The sequence below is a fragment of the Porites lutea genome, chromosome 11, assembly GCF_958299795.1.
Source record: "Porites lutea chromosome 11, jaPorLute2.1, whole genome shotgun sequence".
Taxonomy (NCBI): Eukaryota; Metazoa; Cnidaria; class Anthozoa; order Scleractinia; family Poritidae; genus Porites; species Porites lutea.
Window position 1 is genome coordinate 5,732,503 of NC_133211.1, and position 27,163 is coordinate 5,759,665.

General features: G+C 39.0%; 2 protein-coding genes across 3 annotated transcripts; both read left to right on the forward strand.

The window, feature by feature from the left end:
- Positions 1 to 1,902: 1,902 nt before the first annotated feature.
- On the forward strand, positions 1,903 to 18,765 carry LOC140952835 (uncharacterized). Its single transcript, XM_073402290.1, has 17 exons — positions 1,903 to 2,056; positions 2,730 to 3,059; positions 4,021 to 4,158; positions 4,644 to 5,102; positions 5,604 to 5,672; positions 6,768 to 6,865; positions 7,668 to 7,848; positions 8,576 to 8,665; positions 9,077 to 9,174; positions 10,373 to 10,541; positions 11,752 to 11,895; positions 12,378 to 12,628; positions 13,545 to 13,779; positions 14,767 to 14,958; positions 15,937 to 16,023; positions 16,627 to 16,707; positions 17,368 to 18,765. Exons 1-17 carry the CDS (start codon positions 2,012 to 2,014, stop codon positions 17,452 to 17,454), a joined length of 2,754 nt encoding a protein of 917 aa, XP_073258391.1. The 5' UTR covers positions 1,903 to 2,011; the 3' UTR covers positions 17,455 to 18,765.
- Positions 18,766 to 20,026: 1,261 nt separating this feature from the next.
- LOC140952716 (serine/arginine-rich splicing factor 3-like) lies at positions 20,027 to 26,747 on the forward strand. 2 transcript variants are annotated; one of them, XR_012167387.1, is made up of 6 exons: positions 20,027 to 20,164; positions 21,829 to 22,216; positions 22,666 to 23,329; positions 24,224 to 24,256; positions 24,402 to 24,476; positions 25,755 to 26,747. XR_012167387.1 is itself a non-coding variant. In XM_073402156.1 (5 exons), the coding sequence occupies exons 2-4, from the start codon at positions 21,834 to 21,836 to the stop codon at positions 24,457 to 24,459; spliced, it is 474 nt and encodes a 157-aa protein (XP_073258257.1). In that variant the 5' UTR covers positions 20,027 to 20,164; positions 21,829 to 21,833; the 3' UTR covers positions 24,460 to 24,476; positions 25,755 to 26,747. The 2 variants fall into 2 exon arrangements, 1 of the variants encoding a protein (XP_073258257.1); XM_073402156.1 differs by lacking the exon at positions 22,666 to 23,329.
- The last annotated feature ends 416 nt before the right edge of the window (positions 26,748 to 27,163 follow it).

The window sequence follows — 27,163 nt, forward strand, 5'->3', positions numbered from 1 at the left end:
CCATATGGCTTTGAAGCATTTATACTATACAAATTATAAAAGTGAAGATAGCCAGCAAGTGAATAAACAATCCATGATGTAATGTATGAATGCGGGCCAGGTTCCAGCAAAACTGCATCACCAGAGTTGTTATGTCCCCTACACTTTTACAGGGGCAATCAATGGCTGAAAATTTCCAAATTTATCTGAAGTTTATATAATGGCTTTCTCTAAGCGTAGGAAGCCTGTTTGGTTAATTGAGAGCTGTCCTAACAACTATTTATCTGTTTGGATGTCCTAGGGAACTTTGGTCATCTAAAAAGTTTTAATTGGCATTTAATTTCGTCTAATCCAAAACTGCAGCTACTCTGATGGGTCCAGTTGAAAATCTGAGGACATGTAGTAGCCACCCTTACTTTTTAAAATTCTACGAGAAATGAAGCCTACTAAGTGCCCAGCAACAGATAAAAAAATGAGGCAAGAAAAGCGCAAAAAGAGGAGAGGTGAGAAAGCGAAAAGTAAAAGTGAAGACTACTGTGTGACTTTTTTAGTTTTAAACCCCAAAACTATCTCGAAACTTTGCTTTCTGTGCATGCCCAAACTTAGCAAGCTAATATTTTGCATCTGGATCAGAAGGCCGCGAAGTGTATGACCTGTAAACGGCCTTCTGGTAAGTTTTAGCTCTTAACAGTGACCGGAAAACCACTCGACTAGTTTCAAAATGCATTCTTTGGCAAAATTTCCAGGGGGGAATGGGTTAAGAGGGAAGCATTATAAACATTCTGTAAGACAGATCAGCAAGTGTGGTGTGATTTTGGTCTTGAAATCTGGTTGTTATAATGGTGTTCTTGCTAGATCTAAGCAGGGAGGAACAGGCAGGGTGTGAGACAAGCAAGAGGAGAGAGGGAGAAGCGAAAAAACATTGACACCGAGATAATTCTAGTGCTTGAAGTCAGCTCACATAAGCTGCCTAGAGAGGGGCCCAAGTAAATCATTTTTTTAGAATCTTATTTCAAAGAATCTAACAGTCAGGAGTCAATAGACCTATTCGGCTAACTCAAAGTTGTAACCAATTCAAATCCTTTGGGAATAAAATGTTTTGTTTCAAGAATTTCCATATCATTTAAATGTGAATGCCACATTATAATGCAAATACAATACACAAAGAATTTTAACCCTGCTAGATTCGAATATATGTATAGGTAATAGCATAATTTGTAGTGATATTTGGCATAAATACCACGAGTGATATTTCCAAATTGTTATACGTAATTTCACATGCCATTTGAGACAATTTTGAAATATCACGAGTGGTATTTATGTTGAATACCACGTACAAATTATGCTATTATTGGTTTATACCACTACCTGCAAAAGGTTTGTAATTTTCACATGTAGGTATTTCAAATTAAGCTGAAATACCACTGCTCTAAGCCAATCAAATTGCAGAAATTATAATGTGCAACATTGAGTTAGCCGAATAGGTCTATTATCCCTGTTTAGCATTTAAAACTAAGAAGTGTTTCATGATAATCTCTTAGAAAGTTATTATTGTATGATTATAATGAATTTAATTGTTGTAAATGCACTTCATAATTTTATTAAGAATACAGTCACAACAAACTTTGACTTTGTAAGCTTAAATTTTTTGCATGCTTTTTTTCAGTCTCTTGTATTGGTGTTTTAATCTGCAACTGTTATTCACGAAATAAACTTCCCGTTAAACTCTCGTAGTAACCCCAGTTATGGCTCTGATCTTAAATTGCAATATTAATTACATTTTACATTTAAAAAAACCCACCTTCTCAAACTGTACCAGCCTAAGATTCCTGTCAATTTCAACACAATCAGGGTCTTTACGTACATCTTATATGAAGTAATTCAAGAACCGCTGACATTGTTTTTGGCAGAAAATCTTTTTCACCAATCAGATGTTCTGTTAGTAGACGCGTGCCTTTTCAAACTTTTCCGTCGATCGATTTGACAACAAATGGTTGATCTTTTTATTCCTACACAACTGATCTCGTAAACAATGCTGAGGAGTGTGAAAGAAGACCAGGAAAATCTGCCTGTTGAGGTAAAATCTTGTTTTATGATGTTTGCAAATGACAGTCATCGTTCAGTTTGCAATCAAAGATTGTTTTTCTGATTGACGTTGATTCGCGCTCGAACCGATTGCACAGTGAGATAATTTTTGTCCCCAGTTAATTTTAATGTTCTTGTTGACATTAATTTCTTGATAACTTAATAATATAATACAATCGAGCGCTGTAATAGATAAACCATTCTGACATCTTGGAGACAGTTTAAGCGAAAGGTTGCGTTCCTTTGAGGTCCTTTGGGATGATCGAACTGGATCCGGTTCTGTGATTGGTTGGTTTCTTTGATTTGCTATGATCTGAGGGTGCGTTCCTTTGGGATGCTCTGGATCAGGATCAGCAACCCGAGATCACTCGGATCATGTTGCAGGAAATGAACCGATGAATCCACTCTGGACAAGTATTCATCTGACGGGGTTATTAGGTGCAGCATGATCCTAGTGATCTCAGATCACTGATCCTGATCCAGATAATCCCAAAGGAATGCACCCCGAGTGTCTTGGATCTTGGATCACTGATCCCCATCTGGATCATCCCAATGGAACACACCCTAATATTTCCATCCAAACTTGAGTATTGGTTTAAAATACTCAATTATACTGAATCCATTGGATCAACATTTTCAATTTGACTGAAATAAATGATTCACAGGTGCTAGCTTTGGTCACTCCATCAAGACACCCATTCAAGAATGTCTTGGACAGTCGTGCAAACAATGGTACTCCAAAAAGATCACAATATTCAGACCTTTCGACAAGAAGACAGTTTAAACGGAAACAGAGATCAAAGAGTCTCAGTACTTCTTTGAATAGCTTGCATCAGCTTTCCAGTGCCATCAAGTCACTGCAGGTCCCCTCGCCAGTCCATGAAGAAATAAAATGTTCTAAGAAGGATGTTTTGTCTCCTACAAAGCTCAACCAAGTGTCTGTGGAGGATTTTGTCGAAAAAGTTGTGGGAAGAATTTTGAAAGAAGTAGAAAAGGTTTGAAATCAACTTCAATACTTAGAAAATACAGCAGAAGTCAGTTTAAAAACGAGGTATAATGATGTGATTTTTGTAAAAGAAAATAACTGAGTATTTATAGCGATACTCACTCTGATGTCATCTATTGATAAAAATGTGCCAACCAGAAGGGCATTTGTTCTTGAAACAAAAGATTCCTTTGTTTGACTCGTTACAAATTTGAATAACAAAAACAGTGTTGTCTCCTGTACATGTAAGTTTCATCCAAAATAACGTGGTCTCATAAAAACAAGTTGCTCATAGGAAAGTAGGGGTCATAAGACAAGGATCCACTGTATTCATTAATAATTGATAAAAGAATAAGAATATTATAATTGTTGCTGTTATTATTATTATTATTATTATTATTATTATTATTATTATCATTATTATTATAAGGTAATGTTATTATTATTGTTATCTATGGCTATTTTAAACCTGATGATTTTTTATTTCATTGAGAATTTAATTTTTACATAAAAGCATTCACCCCAAACACATTTAAATGCTTTCAATGAACCCCAACTAAAATAGATTTCACTGAATGTATGTTCTTACATAGTTCAATTCTTGGCTGAAATGAAAAGTTTAAAAATCTGAAAGTGCTAACATTCAATTGATACTTCCTATGATGGCCAGTTTATTATGCTGTACATGTACATTATGCTTCTCTAACTTTTGTCATGATCTGTATCTGTCCTATGGTGATGTTTTTGAAAATTATTTCATTTTGGCTTCTCATTAAATATTAACGGGCATAAAAGATTTAGTTTTAAAATGACAGCTGCCTTGCAGCCACCATTTAAAAATTCAAAACCATATTTTTAAGAAATTAGCATAAAGGCATTTTAATATAATTATTGGATATATAAGTGATCATTAGCATTTTGTCTCCAAAACATTATTTTTTAACAGATTTTTCATTTTCTCTCACTATCAGAGTGACTCAAGAGTCAAAAAAGAGGATTCCTTGCCAAAGATGGAAAGTCATGAGTCAATTATTCTGCAGATGAATAAAGAAAGACTGAGACTTGAAAGGCAGTTGTCTTTGTTAATGAAGGCAAGTTTCTTGCAAATGGTTTACTGTCATTCTGATTTTTGTAAACCTTGGTTTACTAGATTATCAAGCAAACTTTCATATGTTAACTTTCAGCCAGATTTTTTGTAAATAAAATAAAATAAATTTTTTTTGAGCTTTTTATTATGCATACTTATTTTATAATATTGTTATTTTTCATTGTAGCTACAGTCATGTTGAATAACTTGTGTCAAAGTTCAAAGACACCAGCTTGATGAATATTCATAAGTCAGAGTCAATCCAACCAAAATATTTTGCCTTACTCTTCAAAGCTCTTGTACAATACATACATGTTGTGTGCAAGATGCCTTTAAATCATTACAGTATTAATTTTAAGGTAATAGCAAGATATTAACTTGTTAATGCTTATAGTTTTTTATCAAGATTGTTATTATGAGGACAACCAGGAACTAGAATTTGTATCATATTTTTCCCTCCTTCATCTCTAAGTTACATGTAGTTTGTGATATTGCATCTTTCAGGAGCGAGCAAGGTATAACAAGCCATTGAACAGTACTACTATAGTAACTGCAGCTACAGTCCTTGAAAAGGAATTAGAATCAAAGCAAAAGGAGCTCTGTGACCTTCAAAAGCAGTGCAAACAGTTACAAGAACTCTTACTGGAACTTCCTGTAGTTAAGGAAGAACTATATGAGAGCAAACAAGACACAAAGGCTATTAGTGAGGTTCTTTTCCAGAGCCGTAAAAAGAATGCTGAGCTCAAAGATCAAGTTGGCAAACTAAATAAACAAATAGAAGACTTTGAAACTATTACTGAGCAGTACAGAGATCTCCAGAACAGATTAAAGGGTGTAACCAATGAAAGAGATAAAAACGCTTGTGAAATTCAGAGACTGTGTAGCATTGTTGAGGACAAGGATGAGGAAGTTCAAAGAAACAGAGCTCATTGCACAACACTGAAAGGATTGGTAGATAGATTAGAGGTGAGATGAATGACTGAGCACTTGGTCCACAGCTCGGATCAGAAATTTGATGAAGTAATATAGCTAAAATTTGCCCATGGGTGCACATGTATAAACACTGGTGGAAAATATCCTTGGTACACTCTAGAATGTATGACAATTTTTAACAGGATCTTGGTGTTGTAAGGTACTTCTTAAACTTGTACTAATGTCATTCAAGTACACTTACATCATGCATTATCGTATTTATATCAGTCTATTAAAGACTTCACTCCCATTCCGTGAATTCCATGCCGCCTACAAGCCGTGCATGATAATGCTGATGGCTTAGTAATGTTTTTATAGATGTAATAGAATTGGCTTGCTGAAATTTCATTTTTTCTTGAAAAAGTAACATGAATTTAAAAATTGGATCACAAACTACCTCTGGTCTAGAAGCCCGGGACTTCACTGTGCCACTCTTCACTTGGGAATGCAATATTGACTTTCTTTTGTCTTATTCCATGTTTTTCTTTTGAACAGAATGCAGCCCTAGAAGCAGAGAATTACTTGGCTATCAGCAGAGAAAATGAAGCAGGACTCCAGTATCAGGTCACTTGCTCTCTTGAATTAAATGAGTATTACCGTATTTCCTCGAATAATAGCCGGGGGCAATTATTTCAAATATTGCTCACTAGAAGTTGCGCTTTAAATATTTTGGTCTATTTTCCCATTAAATCAAAAAAATAATCACATCAAATCAAATAAAATGAACATTGACATTTTAGGTGTTCCAAATTTGGTTCCTTGATCACTTTTTAATGTCAATGTCTTCACCATCAGAGCTTGGATCGTCACTGATCAGTTTTGCTGGATCAGACTCCACTTTAGCTTTAACCCTGCAATTAACAGGTGTACCACATTGGGTATCCCTAGCAGGTAACCTAAAAAAAATAGGGGTGAGGGGAGGGGGGCGCAATTATTCGAGTGAGGCGATTATTTTAAACATTTCTGTAAAGGGGGGTGATTATTCGAGGGAGTTGATTAATTGAGGGATGACTATTATTCAAGGAAATACGGTATATACTCACTCCTCATATACTCACTGAGTGGTTTAATGGTATAAAGTTGATTCTCTCTCTTAAAGGACACTTAGCCTGGAGAGAGTTGACTTAAATCTATTCAGTGCGCTGTACTTATCATACTAACTATGAAACAACACAGCTTTGAACTGTTTGAATTTATATGATAAGGATTATGCAATGTATCTTGCTTGTCTCTCGCAGGGCTGTCATTAAGAGCCAGGGGCCGGGGATTTCCCCCGGCTACCATGAGTGTGGCCCCGGGCTACTTTTAATGGAAAATAAAAGAAAATTCAAGGCTGTGCTCTAAGAAAAATTGAAGAGAGCCCAGAGCTCTGAACCTGTAACATCTAGGGTGCCCAGCATATGATTTGTAAGATTTTCTAGTCGCCCAAGAGCAGAAATTGGGTGCCATGGGCCATCGGGCTCTGCTAGAGTACAGCCCTGAAATTAGAACCAAAAGAAATCCCTAGGTGTTTGATTCCCCACCTACTTGTTGTATTTACCCCGCAACTCGAAATCTTAATGACAACCCTGCTCTTGTGTTTTGGATGCCTCGTCTAGAGAGATCCATGCAGAAGAGATCTTGCATTATTATATAACAGTTAGTATTTTGCATCATCAGATCGATGAGCTACGCTTGTGTTTAGAGTCGAACTCCCAGCATCTGGAAGACAGCAGAAAACGTGTCGTGGATTTGGAAAGTCAATTAAAAACGTCAAGGTCAGCAATATATATTACAAAGAGTGGAAGCTCTCGTGAGCAGACACCCTCGGCACGCGAAAATGGCTGTGTCCATAACTGGTGCTTGTCGCTTACCTTACGGGAATGTAAAAATACTGAGTTTGTACTAATTGGTGTTGAGAAAACCGAGGTTTTGTGAAGGTGGCAGTAAGTAGAGCTGTCCGCTTACGGGAGTGTCCCATGTGATGGTTAGGAGAGCTTCTACTGTATATTTGTTTTCGGCTTTAAAAAATTTACAAAAAATATAACTTCATGGTAATTTTCTTTTAATAGTCAAAATTCCTTTTAACCAGTGGATGTCTTTAACGTTGAAAAAGTTCTGTACATACCTTACTAATACCTTGCTCACTTAATTATAAATTTGTTCTGCGTAAAGAGTGGTCCAAAAGTTCTCCAAAACACCTGCAAGTTCTGTTATTTTTAGTAGCACCATGCACTTTTACCAAATACAAAAGTTCGTTAGCCCTGCTGTTTGACCATAAAGGATCTTTGAGTGAAGTATGAAGGGCGCGGCAATGTGTCCTTCCATGTAAAACTCAGCAACGTCCACAACGTAAAATGTCATACTTGTTTCTCTTAAGGACTGGTGACGGAAAAGAAAAAAATCTATAGGGCAAGAAAGAGAATTTTGAAAATTAACGTGGCTATTTATCCCCCCCCCCCCTCCCCCCCTCCCCCCTAACTAAGAGGCCCTTTCTTTAGTTTTGTGGTGTATTTTATCCCCTTCCCTTTGACTGCGAACTGAGTAAAGAAGTAAACGATTTTTTTGTCCAATTTCTAGAGAGATCGAAGTGGCAACGACAGAGCAGCGTGAGAGGTTGGTCGAACAAAATGACTTTTTAGCATCGGAACTTGACATTCATAAGATGGAAATCTCAAGGCAGGATAACTTAATCGACGGACAACAACGTGAAATACATGACTTGAAGGTGAAGCTCTCGAACGCTCTAGAACAAATGGAGGTATGTAACATAGCCCCGCCTGTTAACCAGCCCCCGGGGGAGAGAGGCGTCCTATACCCCACAAGAAAGCCTGATCATGGGCTATATAGATCGCTTTAAAAAGCGTAGTCTGAGTATCAGGCCTTCGTTAGGGATTAGGAGAGAGAGGAGATTTTAGAGCGGGAAGGGGAAAGTGTTTTTCTCCTTTGAAAACAAAGCATACATTGTCTGTTGTCAAACTAGGTCATGTTTTTTGTGACGTAGCTAGCCTCTGTGGCAGTTGTTAATAGAGAAAGGGGAAGGGGGAATTCGGGCACGCGCGGAGGGGAAAAATAGACGACAGCAATGGGATACCGAAGGCACTGTTTCAAGATTAACCACCTGCTCTCTTGGTTACTAAACTATACCTCACAGATTTGCACACCAAAGGGATACTCTATCGTATTTGTTTGGTAAAGAACAACTTTTCATAGCCCGCATTTCTTAAAAATTCCGTTGTATCCATAGTAGCCTGTGCAACATGCGCTTAAAAGTAATATGCTTTTCTCGCTCCCTTATTACTTTCAAGCGCTTGCTAGGCAGGCTATATCCACAGAAATTCCCTTGAGTACCTATTCTCAAATTGAAAATAGCGTTTATGGTAAATGCACTTAAATTAAAACTAGTATCCCCAAATAATGCAGCACGTTAAGCATTCTTTTTTCTTGATGAAGTCTGATCAAATAGGCATTCGTTCTGTTGTCTTTAGTACATACAATCTCAGCAACGAGAAGTGGATGAATTTACTGAAGAGGAAAGAAGGAACCTTGAGAAAACACTTTGTGAAATGGAAGACCAGGTAACCTAAGCCGCTCTAGCATGCGAAACCAGCCGTCTCTCTTTCATCCCCGCCCCATAAGGACGTCTCTCCTGCGAAACGTCCCTAGCGACGTGGAGGGAGGAGAGACGGCTGTATTCGCAGGCTACGTAAGCTTCTTTAGTGTGTTTTCAAATTGTTCATGTCGAGATCAAGTGTATCCAATACGGACCTTAAAACATGGCAACGACTTAAGCGTAGGCAGTGCAAGAGAAAACGTGTGATAAACCGCGAAAACAGTTTCTTTGTAAGTATATTCGTTTTATTTTTCATTGTCGCTCTGACTTCGCGCCTCACTCCATTATCTGAACGCCTGGAACCAGGCTACAAAGTAAACTGTTTATTCTCCATTCCTGACAAATATCCTTACGTTTACCTTGTTTGGTGTTTTAGTTAAAACAGAGTAAACTGGAGAGGTCAGAATTAGATGCATCTTTAAGGGAGAAGTCTGCAAAATATGAAGAACTTGCAGAAGAAATGAAACACTCAAGGTAGTTACAAAACTAGTCACGTGATGGTTTCCACATGCGACTGTACTACGGTGCTGATCTATAGCGTACTATACATTGTTTTTTGTTTTGAAAGTCCCGGAACCATACCCGAAAAACTACGTCAGGAGCACGAGGATGTGACGGTTGATTGATAACAAAACCGTTTCAAAACAAAATCTCGAACCGTCAAGGCATTTTTGTTGGACATTGTTGGGTTAGCAGGGCTGTGCTCTAGCAGAGCCCGGTGGCCTCTGGTGCCTAACTTTTGCCCTTGGGCGACTAGAAAAACTCCGATTTTTCATACAAATCATATGCCAGGCGCCCTAGATTTTACAGTTTCAGAGCACTGGGCTCCCTTCAATTTTCCTGAGAGCACAGCCTTGGTTAGTTTACTTTGTGCTAGCGCAGTAGTAAGTCCACTCGCAAAATAGCGCATTAAGTGTAAAAGTGACGAATGGAACCCTTTGATTGGAAATTTAGTTAAGTATTAAGTACTAAGTGAAAAGAAAGAATTGAACTGTTTCGATCAATTAAGTCATCTTCTGAGTAAAAGAACGACTGCTGCACATCTTTTTTTTATATCATCCACGATTAAAAAAGCCTTGCTTTGAAAGAATATGGACTTGTAATTTAATACACTGGGGATTCAGTTTTAAATCATTAGGGCTTCAATACTGAATTCTTTGCTTTTAAAACGATCGAGCTGTGCTAACAGAATAGAAACTTTACCATCTATACCACATGCAACCTTTTCATAGCCAGGTACCGGTTAGGGAGAAGGTAGAAAGGGGTCGCGTGCACGTGTTCCCCCGTGCGCTCTATAAACTAACTGGTAGCCTGCGTAGCATGGCGGTTTTGGTCGGGTGCGCAAACAAGCCAAGGTAGGGGAAGTGAAACTGCGAGGAGGAGAAAGGGGTCGCGTGCACGTGTTCCCCCTGCGCGCTCTGCAAGCTAACTGGTAGCTGGGTAGCATGGCAGTTTTGGTCGGGCGCGCAAACAAGCCAAGGTGGGGGCAGTGAAACTGCGAGGAGATTAGGACGAGAGCAACGAGAAACTTTGCCGCTTATTTGCGGGCGCTTTTGCGACTTCGCCGCTCGGCCCAGTAGTACGCACGACAAAACCGCCACGCTACGCAGGCTAACTGACCGGCGCCTGCCACGCTGGTTAGCTTTTCTAAGTTACCGTTATTTATATTCAGAGGCCTTTTGCAAGATAAACAAGAAGAACTGGACGCTACTCAGTCACAGGCTCACTGGATTGTTTTGCAGCAAGAGGCAGTTATAGCGGAAACCTCAAAGGAGTTGAATGAGATCTGGGAGCTCGTTAACGACTGGCTTTGTAACTTAAGCAAGGAATGTTCACAGGAGGTACAGGGGAAAGTTACATCACACTAGCTACAATCAAATTAGCCTGTTCCAGGCTTAGTCGGGTCCGCGAAATTGAAAAAGCGCAAACAAATCACGCGCTCATATTTTCGCGTGCCTTTTACTTACACGTCACCCCCATGATCTGAGAGCCCGGGACAGGTTACAAAGTCATCAAATCCCACTGGGTGATTTGATTACTTCTATACTTCGCTCTCTAAGCTAACCCTGAAAAAATCGAATAATATGTTCAATGTTGCCTATAATACATTGCTTGCGCTTCGCGTTTAATTACTGGAAAAGCAACTAAACACAAATTACTATTTTTGGGGCACCTTTCACTTGATTGTCACAAAACCAGAGCGAATACAGACAATCAAATAAGCCAATCACATCTCGAGACTCAAGCAAATACTTGTACTAGGCGCGGACGCGGAAACACTTGCGAAGCATGCGAACAAGTGAAGACTGGTTACAAAAATGTAGGGACGGATATCCGCTGTCGCGCAATTTTCACCTACCTACGCTAGTTAATTTTACGCGCGTATATAAGAGGCAATCAGTGAAGGAGTGGCTGCGCGTAAAAGTGAAAATTGAGCGATGATCAACTTTTACGTTTGCGCGGGACCTCCCATACATTGCCTCTATGGGTAGATTTCCACCGTCGCGTAATTTTTACGTGCGTAAGAAATAGAGGCGATGTATAGGACGCCGTGCGTAAACGTAAAAGTTGAGCGAGGTTTAAAATACGTGCGTACTCACGTAAAAATTACGCGACAGTGGAAGTCCACCTTATTTCATTTACGCGCGTACGCGCGTGAAAATTACAAGACATCAGAAATCCACCCTTACTCATGATTGTTTAAGAACATGGCGTGAGGCTTAGCTGTTCTACATTAAATTGGTTCTCAGGTTAAACTAGTATTCATCCTAGCCTAGTTTACCGGGGTCAGAGAACCTGAGAAAACCTGAGAACTAACTGCAATTAGCCTGAACAGTCAGTCATACACTTAGAGTTAACAAATTATTAGAAAGCTTGCGGAGCTCCTCGAGGCACGTCCGACGTCTTCGAGCGCTATAGCGTCAGTTTTCACGATCTGCACATTACTATCTTGAAGTCTGGAGCAAGCTTACCTGTAATATAACCATGACAAATAGAAAGCTAACGCGGTTAAGTTTTTTCCACACTTATGTAGCTAAAAATGACTTTCAGGTTGATGAGGATAGTGGTGCCAACGCCGATGTATCTGACAAGGAAAGCCCCGGAAGTGACGAGAGCAACCACATCATGCCTCTTAAGTCTCTAGTACAGAGCGTTCTAGAAGCGACAGCCGTGAGGGAGAGCAACCTACAGCCCGTGAGTAGCATGATTGCATGAAAATGTTTAGCTCATTCTTTGTTATCTTTCTGTACAAAAAACCTATAGCAGCCAGAAAGGCATGATTACTTTTCTATGCCAAATGTAACATGTTTACGAATGATTACGTAAAAAATTCCCTGATCTCTCTCTGGCCATGGTTCGGCACGTCGTCAAGAGTAACACGCAGAATTAGCAAAGAAAAGGCGTTGACAGTGACGATGGCGAGCGCAGGCCAAAAAATCTGCTCGACCGGTGGCAGGGCGCCAAATTCGGCACCGGAAGTCGCGTTCAGTCCTTTCCATGCTCTTTCGAGTTGGCGTTTGAGGCTGTGCGTTGTCTTTGCTAAACAGTCTCTCTGACATTAACCTCACACAAATGATTGGTAGCCACGTTATTCAGATCAAAACAATGAGTGAAAATTAATATTCTTGATTTTTGATAGCAGGGAACTAACGTTGATTCATTTGTTTATGTCTCAGGCGCGCCGACCTTGCGTGAAATTAAGCCCCATTTTTGAAAGAAGCGAAGATGAATTCGAAAGCTCACGACCGATTTCCGAAGGTGAACTCGACAGCTCTCGACTGACTTCGAAAGATGAAGAAAAACTACCGACTTTGGCCGATCAGGCCTTAGAAATTAAGCAAGCCTTACTACAGTTGGCGAAGATAGCTAGTGACCAGGTCGCCCCTGTCCAGGCGCAGAATACGATCAAAAGTCTGCAGGAAGAAAGGTTTGATGATTAACTCATATTAATGACGTTCATTTCGTGTGTTTCTGTCTTATGATAAGAACTTCTCCTTCTACTGATATACTTTCTAACCTTTTCAAGTTTGCATTGAAAACAAGCCATCGGCATTGCCCTAGAAAGGGTGAAAAATGATTTCCTTTTGTTTATTAATTACATGAATTACTTCAACCGTGACTGTGTTTGTAAACCCCGTACCGGAAAACTTCTAAAGAAATTTGATGAACTTGAACGTTTGTCAGGTTTGTTACCCATCCCAAATTGATTGCCATGGCCCCGGTTGTTCAACGTTGGATAACGCCAGTTGTTCAAAAGCTGGATAGCGCTATCCATCGGATAAGTCACTTATCGAGCGGATAAGAGTATTAGGGAAGGCAATTGCACGATCCACTGGATAGAGATTTATCCGGTGGATAGTACTGTCCACCTTTTGAACAACTGGGGCCAGATAAATCACTATCCAGCGGATACGTATTGTGGAAACCTATTGTGTTAACCACTGTATAGAGATTCATCCAGTGGATATTGTTATCCATCTTTCCAACAACTGGGCCATGGTCTAGTTTCGCTTTAACATTTGTTACAAGCCGGGCCTGAGGCATGTTTCTTGAAAGTCCCGATAACTTGTCGGGCCCGAAAAGCTGTTTTACGTTTGCCACGTTTGCATTCAAGATCAATGTGTCATGAATTTTGAAAATGATACAATGAAAATATCAGTTAGCAAAGCAAAATTCACCAGTTAGTGAACCAGAAACTGTGCTACTATTCAAATGGATTTGATTTCAAAATTTGCTTCCGGACCCGAAAAGTTACCGGGCTTTTCGAGTAACTACCCGCTGGGCGCACAACTCCTAAATTCTAATCCATTATTTTTTTGTTTTGTTTTGTTTTGTTTTGGTAGAGGTTCATTAGAAAAGGAACACAAGTCAGCGCTTGAAAATCTCCAGAAAGAACTTGAAGACTCCAGAAAATCAGAAACCAGTCTACGCCGAGAGTTGTCGAAGAAAAGCAGTGAATTAACTTCTCTTCAGAAACAGCTTGAGGAGAGTCGAACCAATCTGGAGTATACATTTAGAAAAGTCGAATCTCTCAGTGAACAGTACGAGAAAACGATTGACCAACAGGCTAAAGTAACGGTAAAAACTTTTTTTTGTATCGACTAAGCCCAAAAAAAGAATTCTAGCCATTATGCTCTCTGTTCCGCAGAGGCTCTCGCTGGGTATTCTTTAATTAAAAAAAAAATAGTTAGCGCGCGCCCGCACGCTTTCATTTTTCCCTCCCCCCTAGCCTCCCTACGACACAAAAGGGAGTTTTGACAGCGACGGCAACGAGAACGTCAAAACGGCAATAGGTTTATTAAGCAAAACAACAACTTTACACGTGCATCACGCTTTTTTGTACATTTCTTTGCCGTTTCTGCACGACTACGACGTGAAAATGCCTAATTTTATATTTTATGGAGGACGCGTAAACAAGCGACGACGAAACTCTCTTTCTCTTTCTAAACTCGAGTGCCTTTCCCAAGAAATCAACTCCAGGGGAATCTGCCTACATTAGACATTTTCAGCGAATTGGAATAAACGCGACAAAGTTTGAAAAAACGCTAATTCGTTTTAAGAGTGACGTTTTCGCTACCGTCACCGTCGACGATGCTAAAACTCCCTAAATAGGCCTCAGCGGAGGAGAGAGGGCCATACATGGACAGATCGATAGTTTTACCGATAATTACCATCACTATTCTCATGACTGTCATTAGCGGTACATTTAAGTTTAGCTTGTGGAGGGATATATCGAAGATAGGGCGAGTTACTCTAACGTTAACGTTACTCTAACGTTAGGGACACAGTTGGGTTTATTGTAGATCCTCGATGCCAATGCGTATAGTTGGCTACACTGTTTATTTAAAACACAATGCAAGACTTATCTTGAATGCTTTCTTTGTATGTCTTTGTTCTTACAAGTCTTTTTTAGCTTGGTTATTTTAGTACTCTGCAGATCCTCTAAAAAGAGTCTCTGCACTATAAATGGGAAGAAAAGATTCTTCTCCTTGCCGCAGACATGCCAAACACTGTAGTTTTATTCTGCCAAAAGAATCCGTTAAGCATGTTTTGTTTTGGCATCAGGAGCTCACTGAAGATCTTCGGCGCCTTACTAAAGACATCAAGGCAGTGGAAGTTGAAAATGAGAGTTTGTCGCAGCAGTTGAAAGAAAGTCTGGCCAAGCTTGATGACCTTTCACAAACCCAGCCTGACGTTAACAGCAGACAAAACCTTCTTGGGACGATGTTGGAGGAAAAATTCAATTTGGAGAAGAAGGTAATGTACATTCATTTCTTTGAACGTGCTGTTGATTTAGTAAAACCGAAAACAAACTACCGTTTAAGGCGGAGCTTCTTTTAGTAAACTCTGGGCAGAAAAACTGTGACGATTGGAATTCTGACGCTGTTGGAATGCTTCCTACATGGGATTGCGGATTTTATAATGGAGGCAATATTTCTATAGTTAGCTTTAGTTGATTTTTATTCTTAAATTGGAGTACGGCCCATCGGAACTCGTCCTACCCGCTTTGTTCTTTGTCCGTAAAGGTCAGGTGGTCTCTTTCCTCGCCCCAAACTCAGTGTTCACTCATCTTCATAATCCCCAAAGTCAGTGCCACTCAACTCTTTAGGGCACTAACAACCGTCAAACATGAGTCTTTCATACCCAAATTACACTTGGTGAAAAGAATTAGAGCTTATGTGTGGGTATGGCGATAGTTCAGTGTGTATGAGTTTCCGAAGCATCTCATGCCTCTCCGAACTAGTCCTCACTGAGTCCTTTAGCATCCAAATTGAGAGTCTTTGGGTGGGAATTGTATTCACCCTTTCCATTAGCAATACATATTTTTATTACGATCCCATAACGGCATTGAAAGGCTAAATAAATAAAAATTAATAAATGAGTAATGATTTGGAGGTTGCACATCCACAAAGTGGTTCTTCGGCTACCTGATTCCTGGTCGAATTGGAATTTGGAAATGTTGGTTTTTGAGGAGAGGGGAAAACCGGAATACCCGGAGAAAAACCTTCCGGAGCAAAGGAGAGAACCAACAACAAACTTAACCCACATATGGCGTCGACGTCGGGATTTGAACCCGGGCCACATTGGTGGGAGGCGAGCGCTCCGCTCTCACCACTGAGCCATCCCTTGCTCCCCAAAGGTACTTTTATGAAGGGCGAAAACCAGAAACTATTTCATTTTGTGACTACGATATGAGGTGAATTCAGTTGTGAAAATTTGTTTCCCTGCTTGTAGATACAAACGCTGAAAGAGAAGTCTGTAAACTATCGTATGCAGACTGAAGACTATATGTCAGAATACAAGTACAGAACAAATACAAAGGTAACACGTCTGACCATCTCCCGTCCCCTGCCCCCTATTTATTTCTTCTTCCGCCAAGTTCTGTTGACATATTGGAGAAAAACGAGTCTGAGTGAGAGAGAACTGCAGCACCGACTGTCATACATCTGGTAACGTAAAGTTGGCACAAAATTGTTTAAGTTGAAGTCACAACTCATGCACAGGCGTAGAACAGTGAACTTTCTCTAAGAAGGACGCCGTGTCGGAGACCATGAGTTTCGTCACTTACAGAAATGCCCGTCTTATATAAGAGTAAAAGAAAATGACTGGCGAACATCGGGGTCCAACTCGTAGGTGTCCGTTAAGGAAGTCTCCGCCTTATAGAGAGTAAAAGAAAATAAGTTGAGTATGGCAAGGACCAACTCTAAGTGTCCGTTTTAGGGAGTTCACCATCTTTTAATGCTTTTGAAAGGGCTGGAAACAACTATCGCCAGGTTGAAACCCTTCCTAAGTAAAGGCAATCCTCGGTTTTTCTATTGTTTCTTCGTTTTTTTTTGTTTTTTTTTTCCGGCAGTAGTACACAACTTCCATGATGTAATGTAATTTCAGCTGTAACCTAATATGCGCATATCATATTTTCTACAGATACGAGTCCTTGAAGGCAACATTGAGAAGGCTGAAGCGGAGATCTACCGCCTAGATGGCGTGCTAGAAAAGATTCGACTCGTAAGTTGTAGTTTGTTATTCTATTCTTATCTTATCAGATGTACAAAAAACACGATGCTGCAGGAGGTTTGCCTAATTCGTTCTAGTCACCAAAAGACGTCGCTAGACGACGTTTCTTTCTTCTGTCGCCACTAACTCACTTATCACCATCTATTTACATGTACAAGCAAATGTTTCAGCTTTTAAATGAGAGTTAATAAGAATAAGAAATTGGAACTCACTCCCATGATCGGAGTAGTGCCCTCAGACACATTACGTAACTTCAAGCACTCTGCCTTGCCTACCATTAGACTTTTAAAAGTACCTACAAATTGTAGTTACCTGCACAGGCTGTAAACCCTTCAGTACCTTGTCTGATAAGAGCGAGTCAGAAAACATTGACGGCGTGGGAAAGAGGCTTAAAATTCTCTCCACCCACCTTTGACGGCGTTTTGCCAGCGTTTTCCTCGGTCTTAGTCCTATTATTCCTCCAATTGACCAGGCATGAACATTATTTTTCCGTTTTCTGACAAAAAATTAAGTTTAATGGTTTTGAAAATGATGCTGAAATATTGACATGGCTCCTTTAAAACACTAAAAATAACAAGCAATACAGTACAAGAATGATATAAGAACGTCGTCAGGGTTCAAAGAATAACTGAACTTTTCATGTTCCCTTAGGTCTTGCACAAGTATCAAGATATGGTAACAAGCTGCCCAGATCTGAACAAGTTACTATCATTTCTCGATGGCCAGGATATTCAATGATTTCTCCACTTCCATTTAGCTCTTTTTACTAACTTTTCATCACATAGTCTTTCGTCTCAAGGTTTTAGTCATGCTTTTGTTACTACTTTTTAAAATATGTTACTGTTTGTCTGGTGTCCATGATGTTGAAGCCGGCCATCATCGACTATACTTAGGTTTCTCTTGGCAGTTGATCCCCTAAATAGAGCTTCCTTGGTTCTTACTTCCTGGGACTTTCAACCTGCAAACTCCTTTCACTTCACTCATGTTTGATCTCATCCACCGTTGTTGAAATCCGTCTTTGCTCTGATTTGGTCAGAGTATTTTATAGCGAAAGATGAATAAAAAATAGCCTGAAAATCTAACACGCTTTGACCGAAATTAAGAAGGTGGATACTAATCGGTTATAGGCTCCTGTGTCTCTATAGAAATCATTATTTTTTGAAAAAGAAATCACAAAAATTCGATGTAAAATTAAGTCTGCAAGGACACTTTTAAATAAGTAAATCTGAATCTGTCTAATCACCCTAACCTCACAACGTTTTTGTTATTTCTATTCTTATTTTCCCCTTTTATCATTTTATATTTTTTTAAATAGAACTGATTGGCTAAGTTTTTTGCTATTAATAAAGCATAAGTATCTGAAGTCAACTGGTTTGTTTTCAAAGTGGCTAGATATCTGGTTTTAAACTTTAGAAGGAAATATGACTTAGCGTATAGCGCCCAAGGTATTCTGTAGCTCCACGTTATCTCTCCAACCAGTGCATTGTTTTGGTTTAGACTCAGTTTCCAGATTTATTTATGTATTTTTACAGCTTAGTAAAACTGTTCTAGTGAGTGAAAGCTTGGATTTTAGTTTTTACTTTTTAAACAGCAGTTTAATGCCTCACTAGAACAGTTTTATATATTTTTAATTATGCTGCTGAAGGACAACATGAACAGATTATTACAGCTTAGTGATTAAACATAGACTCTTTTTCGCCTTCCTTTGCAAACATCCTCCTCTCCTTGGCGGGCCATGGGTTCACTCTGTAATAAAGGAAAAAGAGGCCGATCTACTTCAAAAAAGGTAATTAAGTTACGACTTATAGATATTTCAAGCATCAACAAGTTGCCGTCTGTTCCCTTTAAAAACATGTAGAGTTTTGGTTTCCGGTCTTCTAAATTTGGTTATCGTTGAAGTCATGCATAGGAGATCAGCTCTCCACCAAAGCTGACGACATGAGCCTGATGTTTAAACAAATCAAAATTCCGTTCTTTTCTTATATGAAAGTTTTACACATATTACTTATATATCGTCACTGTTTTCCTCTTATATACTTACCAGAGAGAGATTTTTGCCGAATGACAGATCGTTTTTTTAATTTTGGGTGGAATGAATGTAGTCTTAAGGTGATTCCATAGTAAAAGAACCTAACATAGATTTTAGCTAAAACTTGGTACACTGATGTAACAAGTCAAGAAGATGATAAAAAAGTAATAAAAAGTGGGGGTCACCGTGCTCGTTTTGACGTCACAATGCTGACAAATACGGCTATTTAGGACCCTTTTACAAAAACCGCGGGCAGCGCAAAACTAGACAAAAAGGAGAGATTTTTTCGATGGTGCATGTGACATCACACAGAATTTGACTTTAATGTATTGTTTATCCACTTACGTACCAGAAAAATGCCTTTTAATGCCCTTGTTTTTACTTTACGCTCCAAAGTAGAATTAAATTGGACGCGCGCTTTTCGACCCGTGATGGCTCAATCCGTACAATTTAGTAAAATTGCCAAAAAACTGAACATAGATTTGTGCCAGTTTTTTTCTCATCGAAAGGAAGCACTGTCCTTATTAAAATCATGAAATAAAAAATGGGGGTCACCGTACTCGTTTTTGCGGTAGAGCTGCAGAAAGTGCGCACCAAACCCATTTTCTCCGATTTTTGAGAGAGGACTGGGGCGAGTTTCAAAATAGAATGTATGTGAAAGGGGGAAGAAGGTATTAAAAAATCCGTTTTTACAGAATTTACATCGAGATATCACATTTAGGACACAATGTGATAAAGAAAGTGTTTAAATGAAAATCAAAGTGAGTAAGCACAAGTTAAACATCCACTATCGAGGTTCTCCGAGAGGAGGTCGAACTCAGCAACACGCGTACTGCTTACTTTATGCACATTCCCAACACATTGAGTCTCACCTCGGCAAGAAACAACAGCAAGCAAAAATTCCAATAGCGTTTCTCTTCAGTCAACTTCATTTTAATAATATTACTTCACATGCTCTTTTTTACGGCGGCCATCTTGTTATGCGCATTAAGAGATGCGCAGTGCAAAACTAGGGAATCACCTTAAAGAAGGCTTGGTCGTGTATGTTAAATGCCTATAAAAATTGACGAGCAGAATATAGAGTGAAAATCAGGAGTAGATCAGCCTCTTCCACACAGACTGCTTTTCCACGTTATACTGTTCAGTGGTATTATTGTCTTTACCCGTAAGGAAAAACTGAGCCGACCCCAGAAGAATGTAACCCATTCCCTTGGACACACCCGTGGGCTCCAGTCACACCCCATTTAGCAGGTGACACCAGCTGCGCATCCCACGTGACTACTTACTATGACGTCAGATCCCTTCTTTGTTGGACGTATTCATTTGCACGAAAACAAAAACATTGAGGAAGTTTGTAAAGGTGCGAGAATTTTTAGGAGTTTTACCTGCGTTTTAAGCAATTATTTACGGGATTTAAAGGTGAGGAAGTTGAAAGTATTATGTCTTTTTTATTACGAAAGGTTAAAATGGACTATTTGCTTTCAAAGTGAAATTTTTACGGTGTTCGAAATTTCCACCAGCTGTCAAAACTCTCAAAATGAAACCTTACATTTTGTAGTGAAGAAGGATAGTATTTGTCTTGGTTCAATTCTTGTTAGTAAGGATACTTTTCATGATTCAGTTTCAATCAAGTTTTAATATGATTAAATTCGTACTGATTCCTTTTAAAGAGATACTACAAGTCGCTAATAAATAATCTTGTATTTTTTAAAAAATCCTCTCGCTTGATTTGTTAAGCACAAGCTTATAACAAGCCGTGAAGGGGTACGTCTTTTTAATGAACAACATGGAGCAAATGTAATTTTTTAAAGCTAAGTTAGTTACAATTACTGTGACAAATTCTTTATGAAGAAGGTTTTTACCATGTGAATGGTTTCAAAGGAAGAAAATTTCTTGTTAGAATCACATCCAGTTTGTTTGACGTCATTGATGCAACATTTGCATTAATGCGACATTGTTGTGATGAATGATTTGTAGCTGTGCAACAGTGGTACTTGTCAACGTAAAAAAAATTGAGATGAGATGGGATTTGAATGAGGTTTTCTGTAAATGAGCTATTAAACACCAGGGGCATTTATTAAATTTTAGGGTCCAAAAGGGGGCATTTAATAGATGGGAGGCATTTAAAAGAGAGAGACATTTATTCTTGTAACTTTTAATACAATAAGCTTTCGGCCAAAAACTTTTTGTGTGTTAACAAAATCTCGACAGCAGGCCGACGGCTTTTGCACTCCAAGGTTTCTAATTTAACTTTTTTTCTCTTTTGCTACAATCAAGAGGGTATGTTAACGAGTGCGCACTGAGATCAAGAAGATCAAAGAGCACTATCCTTACTTTGAACTTGAAATTGAATATGACATAATACACAAGCCGACGTTAATCAAGCAATGAAATTAATAAATTGATTGATTTTGCTCCATTTTACCGTTTCGTAATATTTTTGAGCAATTTTTACGGGGGGGCCTTTATTAGACAGGGGCGTTTAATACAAACTTAACAGCGTAGGGGGAGTGTTTATTAGATAAGAGGCATTTTTTTGACAGTGGGCATTTATTAGATCAGTTACGGTATATGCCCATTCATAAGACTAACTAAAAATTAATTTTTGGTTGACATACCCAGAAACAATATTTATCAGAATTTGGAAGCATCATGTATCATGAATGGAGATTTCCCTAACAACTGTAAATAGCATCTCACTGACACTAAGCAATTGCAGGATAAACCTGACTACAGAAACTCATGCCTAATGCCAAACTCTAGGCTATGTCGTTTAGTAAAAAGACCAAGTGATGAATGGTTGTAATGATTCTGCTTTAGGGGTTTAGTAATTCCAATTTGGCAACAAGTGGCCCCATTCCTATCATTTAGAGTTCCCCCGAACTAGCATTGGCCCGAAAGGCCTAGTGATTGTCTTTTCAGGAGTCAATCAGCAAAAACTTTGGCAAAAAGTCTAAACATTTCCATAGTTAGTATATTTTTTTGATGTGGATATTTATAACCCTCTATCAATATTAGCTTATGTATACTGGGAAAAGATGGAATTCAATTTTTTGCAACTTTACCATCCAATTTTGTTTTAGAGGATATGTCAGAAAAAGTGTATGTAGGTGGTTTAGGCAACAGTGGTGACAAGCAAGAGCTATGGAGAGCTTTTTCCAAATATGGAACACTGCGTGATGTATGGGTAGCACGCAGTCCCCCTGGATTTGCCTTTGTCCATTATGAAGATTTCCGAGATGCTGAGGAAGCTGTTAGAGCTATGGATGGAAGGCGTCTTGGTGATAAAAAGTTACGAGTTGAACTTTCAAGGACGAGAAACCGTGAAGAGGGTAGAGGTGGGAGACGAGGAGGTCGTGGAAGCGGTTACCGAGGAAGCAGCAGTAGGTATGACAGGCGAGATGATAACAGACGAAATGACTATAGCCGTGGAGATTATGGCAGTCAACGATTCTCACAGTCTCATCAGAGGTATTAACCGTGCCTTTATTACCTTTTTTACCGTTAAAGTGTACATGAAATGGAATAGATTGGTTGTTTGAGAAGATTAAAGTATATAAAACAATTTAATTTGTGTGCATTCAAGTGGTCAGAAGGAAATTTTAGTCTCGTACTCTGGCTAAGGTTTGTATTTTGGTACTGCCAAAAATGTATGTTGAGTTGAAAATGAAATCGAAACATTTTATTTTATTCTTGACCAACATTCCATTTTATTTGTGCTTTAATGCTGACCAGACACATGTAACCCTGGACAGGCTTATATGTTTCTGTGCTGACTGAAACCATGTTATTATTGGTATTACTTTGTAAAGAACTAATATTTTTTAAAAAAACGTTTTATTTTTCATTTTAATTTATTAGGTTATTTGAATGTGCAGGGGACAGAGCCTTACTAACTGTCATGATTACCATTTTTATAGGTGATTCATTCAAGGGTTTTTAGTCCTTCCAAACCCATTCAACATCTCTTCTGATCAGAGAAGAATTTTAAGCTCTCGACAAAGTTCTGCATTACATCTGGGACTACACATCCTTCAATCCCTCCAACACCTGTTAATTAAGCGAAAAACCTGCAACCCAGTCAACAGCAGAAGCATTTTTCCTCACCACTCTACGTCATCTGTCCCTTACAACATTTTAGGCTCAGTTCTTCAAACCTTAGCTGCTTTCCTGTGTAGTTTTCACAGATTTCACTCAACCAGCAAAAAGTGGATGTTACTTCGTTGCACTTCTCCCCCCAAATTGAGTCTCTGCATGCTTCTGTTTTGGTTTGATGTGTCGGCAGGAGTATTTTTACACCAAAAATCCATGCAAGCCATTAGTCAGAAGTTAATTTAAGTTCTGCATCCATGTGAGGGCAAGAAGGTTTTTCCTCTAAAGGATTGTTCCAGTCAACTTGTTTCCAGCAGCTTCCAGTGCTGCTAATGTCTGCAGATGACAGAAGAATTTCACCCCTAGAAGAGCTAAGGTTGCCCAAGTCATCTTATGACACCAGTGAGGCTTAGTATATGTAGTCGTGACGCTGATTATATTGAAGCATCAAAACACCTTTACTTGTCAATTTTATCACCGGGTAGCTCAGATGTAAGTGTCTTAAGGGTAGAAATAGTCTATTGTGTCTGGATGTAAGTACATTTGGGTGGCTAACAGCTGGAGTTATAAGTTTAATTAGATTTATTTAACCTTTTGTATTTTGCCGCAAACTCTTTATGTGAAGGGGTGCCTGAAGAAAGTGCCCCAGGTGTCCTTCTAATGGAGCGCTGCAATATCCTAGAAGTTGCCCTCGGTTTGCTTATAAAACGTAAGGACAACAATAACAATATGATTTGACTTGAGAATGAGAGTCCCTGCCTTTCCATGTGCACCACTTCATTTTAGTGAAAATAATAACTTACCCGCTGGTTTGTTTGTTGTTCTCAGATGGTAACGGTTAGCAGTAATAAAGCTGCCTTGTTCATACTTGTGCATAGTACTCTTTGACTTTTAGATAATGTCATCATAACAAAAAATCTTTTTAAGTGAGATATAGATAACTATAGACATATTAATTAATTCTTATTACTTGACGTCATGTTTACGTACTCTCAGGCAAACACGCCTCTCAGCCAATCAGAGCGCGTGTACTGTCTTAGCTATTTTGTAAAAACAGTTAGATTCATCAAAGAGAGAATTGAAAGCCAGAAAGTGTCAGGACCAGAGGATGGACTGTAACTGGACAAAAATAAATTTCTGTTTGAACAAATAAATTTGCAAACCTGAGAACCATTTTGCTAACCTTACTGGGGTTGGCCATTTTTTAGAATGTGTTTTTTTTTGTTTTGAAGAGAGTTAACGATGCTTTCTGGATTCTGAACAAAGTTGGAATTTTACATGGCCCATCTTATTTGCCACCCATTATAAATGTCTTTTTAATTTTTGTCATCAATGATTTTCTTACTTTGCTGACTTTTTCATCTTTTTTACATTTTGTGTCTGTAGGTCTCCACCACCAAGATCCCAGGACTATTCACAGTAAGTTTTTTCAGCTGTCCAGAAATAGGTAATATAAGGAGGCTGGGATAAATACCCCTTACAAAATTCAGAGTGCACCCCTCCCCCCCCCCCCCCCCCGCCTTGCAGGAGTAGTTGCCAAGTGTTTGCATTGTTGTATTTTCAGGGGGAGATACAGTCGAAGACGCAGTCGCTCACGTAGCCCGGTGAAGCATTCAGATTAGAATTTGACGTTTTTCAGGTAAAACAATAACTGCTGTGTTTTCTGCTAATACAGTTTAACCTATTCTGCTGGACAACTTTTAGTCACAGACAGTTCTCTTAATGTGCTTTCCATTTGTCAGAACTGGCCGACCAGACCATTCCTGTTAAAATAAGTATTTCACACTGAAAACTCTCCTGCCAGATCAGTCAATTCCTAAATGATATGCATGCAGTTGGTGGGTTTTTCAACAAAAACTCTTAAAAACACCCACTTCATTGATTATTTCAACATGACCATTCTAGAGCCCGTTTCTTGAAAGGCTGGGTAACTTTTTGGGCCCAAAGGTAAATTTTAGAATTATAACTTTGACTCTCTCTTAACGGACACCTCTGTAAAACGGACAGTTAGAGATGATCCCTGCCTTTCTTTACTCCTTTTATTTGACTCTCTATAAGACAGACACCTCTCTAAGATGGACACTTAGTGCCGGTCCCAAAGGTGTCCATCTTAGAGAGAGTTGACTGTAAAACCTGTTGAATGGTAGCACAGTTGATAGCTCTAAAACCGGTCAATTTTGCTTCATTAACTAATAGTTTCATTGTATCATTTTCAAAATTATTGAAACTTTGATCTTAAGTGCAAACACGGTAAACATAAAACAGTTTTTCGGGCCTGAAAAGCTACTGAGACTTTCAAGAAACTGGTACCTAGCCAGGCAGTTCCAACCTCTGGAAAGGGCCCTTAGTTTTGAAGTTACTCATCTTCATACCGATTCCCTTACTTTGTAAGTTGTAATAAAGGGGAACAACAGTTCTTCTAAGTATCTTAACATAAGATTCCTTCTTTGGCTGTATGGGTCCAAGACTAAAAGTATGCATTTACAAGGTCCTCTGAGGTGAGGGATGTATGTCACCAGTCAGAATTTCAAAACCCATGGTTTTTCATATTGAGAAGGAAGCTAAGCCAAGTCCCCATCAACATTTTACTGTTGTATATGTGATTGTCCTGATCACTGTTGCAGTTTCAAAGCCATTTCACCTGTGTTATCTCTAGACTGTACAGATAGAAAGTTGTTTGCCTGTGTGCAGACGTCTCCTATTTCCTTTGTTGCACACAAAGGAAATAGTAGACGTCTGCACGCAGGCAAGAAAGTTGTAGGCATGGAATTCGGTTGTTAGTGTTTTGTTTTTAAGGCATTTACATAGAACAGTATAATATTGAGATGGAGTACAATATTACAATATTATGTCTTTTATATCCATGTGAATGACTTTTTTTTGTGCTTATGCTTTTCCTTTCTTATTTATTTTTCAGAGTTAAGAGCTTTGCAAGTATTAAAGCAGGCAGTTTGTAGAAATATTTTAATTAATTTAAGTCTGTCTCTGACACAGCTCGATTTTCACATCATTACTATTAATTTTAAATTTCACGTAATTTCAAAGTGAGAAAAAATGCTAAATACGAGATCATTAATGTCATTGTTTTATTATTGAAATCTTGTATCCAGGTAATTTAACACAGTTCTGGGTAGAGATTATATTTAAAGTTATCATGCGTCCTTTAAAAGGCTTGTCTTTGAGACCAGGAAGGTATTGTTCTTTTTATCAAGTGGTACAGACTTTCCGTTCCGTAGTTCCGTAGTAATATTGTAGCAGGACCACTTAACAAGCGCTTAAAAAGCCCTGAGGTTGTTATTGCAAAGGAAATTCCACCTGGTGCAGTGTTTTTGTTACCTCTGCGTCCTGCGTCCCGGACGCATAAAAATCCCCAAAGACGCACGAAAGTTCATGGCATGCATCCTGTAGGACGCAAAGATCAATCGATCGATCTGAAGATGGTTTTGTAGAATAACCTGTTCGAATGATTTCTGTGGCTGTTCTTGTGGCCGTTGTTTAACGACGCAAATTTCTTTTAGTCTTCGTTTTGCTTTACAAAAGATTATCTTTTATCTGCCTGGTCACATAAAGGCCAAAGCATTTTCAGTTAAGGACTTATTGGTTTTTTGAAGTGGGACTCGACGGTTCTGGACAGGGACTCATGATTTGTTCACAATATGAGTCCCAGGACTCACCCTAACTATTTGTAACAAAATCACTGCTGGTGTTACGGTTAAAGCTTTACTCAAAATGCGAACTAATTTCAGGCTCGTTGAGAGTAAAAATAATAGATCGACTGGACTATACTGACTGTAAGCAATTGATGTAAATATTCGTTGCAATATTGTCTAGACTTTTATCTGTTATTTTAGCGCGTCTGCCTGCTCAAGTAGACAGAAAAATAAATACTAAACAGTTTCACCGTGTTTAATTGAGTTTGACTGTTTGTTGCTCCCGCAAATATTCAAGTGCGGTAACTGTTTATTAGAAGGTAGCCTGTTCCAGGCGTTTCGATGGAAGGGACGGTACAAAAAGATGTAAGAAGCCAAAACAGCGAAGAGGCTGGAATAGGGGGTGAGAGCGAGGGAACCTCCTCCTGTCTCATTTTTTTTCTCTCCCCCCTTCTTACCACCTTCCCCCCCCCTCCCCCCACCTCTCTGACTTGGTGCCGCACTCTACTATCTGAACGCCTGGAGCAGTCTTATCAGTAGGAGGCCGAAATGCGTGCGATTCCACGATTGGTTTCGGCTGGTTAAAACTAATGTATGTTACGGTGGTTACGTTAACACTCATTCTGGCATATGTGGCATGTAAAATTATTATGGTAATATTGATCCCGTGTTTTTT

Coding starts and splice junctions, on each gene's coding strand:
- LOC140952835 (XM_073402290.1), top strand. CDS start 2,012: ATGCTGAGGAGTGTGAAAGAAGACCAGGAAAATCTGCCTGTTGAG. Junction 5,103..5,603: donor GATTGGTAGATAGATTAGAG/GTGAGATGAATG, acceptor TCTTTTGAACAG/AATGCAGCCCTAGAAGCAGA. Junction 9,175..10,372: donor GAAGAAATGAAACACTCAAG/GTAGTTACAAAA, acceptor ATTTATATTCAG/AGGCCTTTTGCAAGATAAAC.
- LOC140952716 (XM_073402156.1), top strand. CDS start 21,834: ATGTCAGAAAAAGTGTATGTAGGTGGTTTAGGCAACAGTGGTGACAAG. Junction 22,217..24,223: donor TTCTCACAGTCTCATCAGAG/GTATTAACCGTG, acceptor TTGTGTCTGTAG/GTCTCCACCACCAAGATCCC. Junction 24,257..24,401: donor AGATCCCAGGACTATTCACA/GTAAGTTTTTTC, acceptor TTGTATTTTCAG/GGGGAGATACAGTCGAAGAC.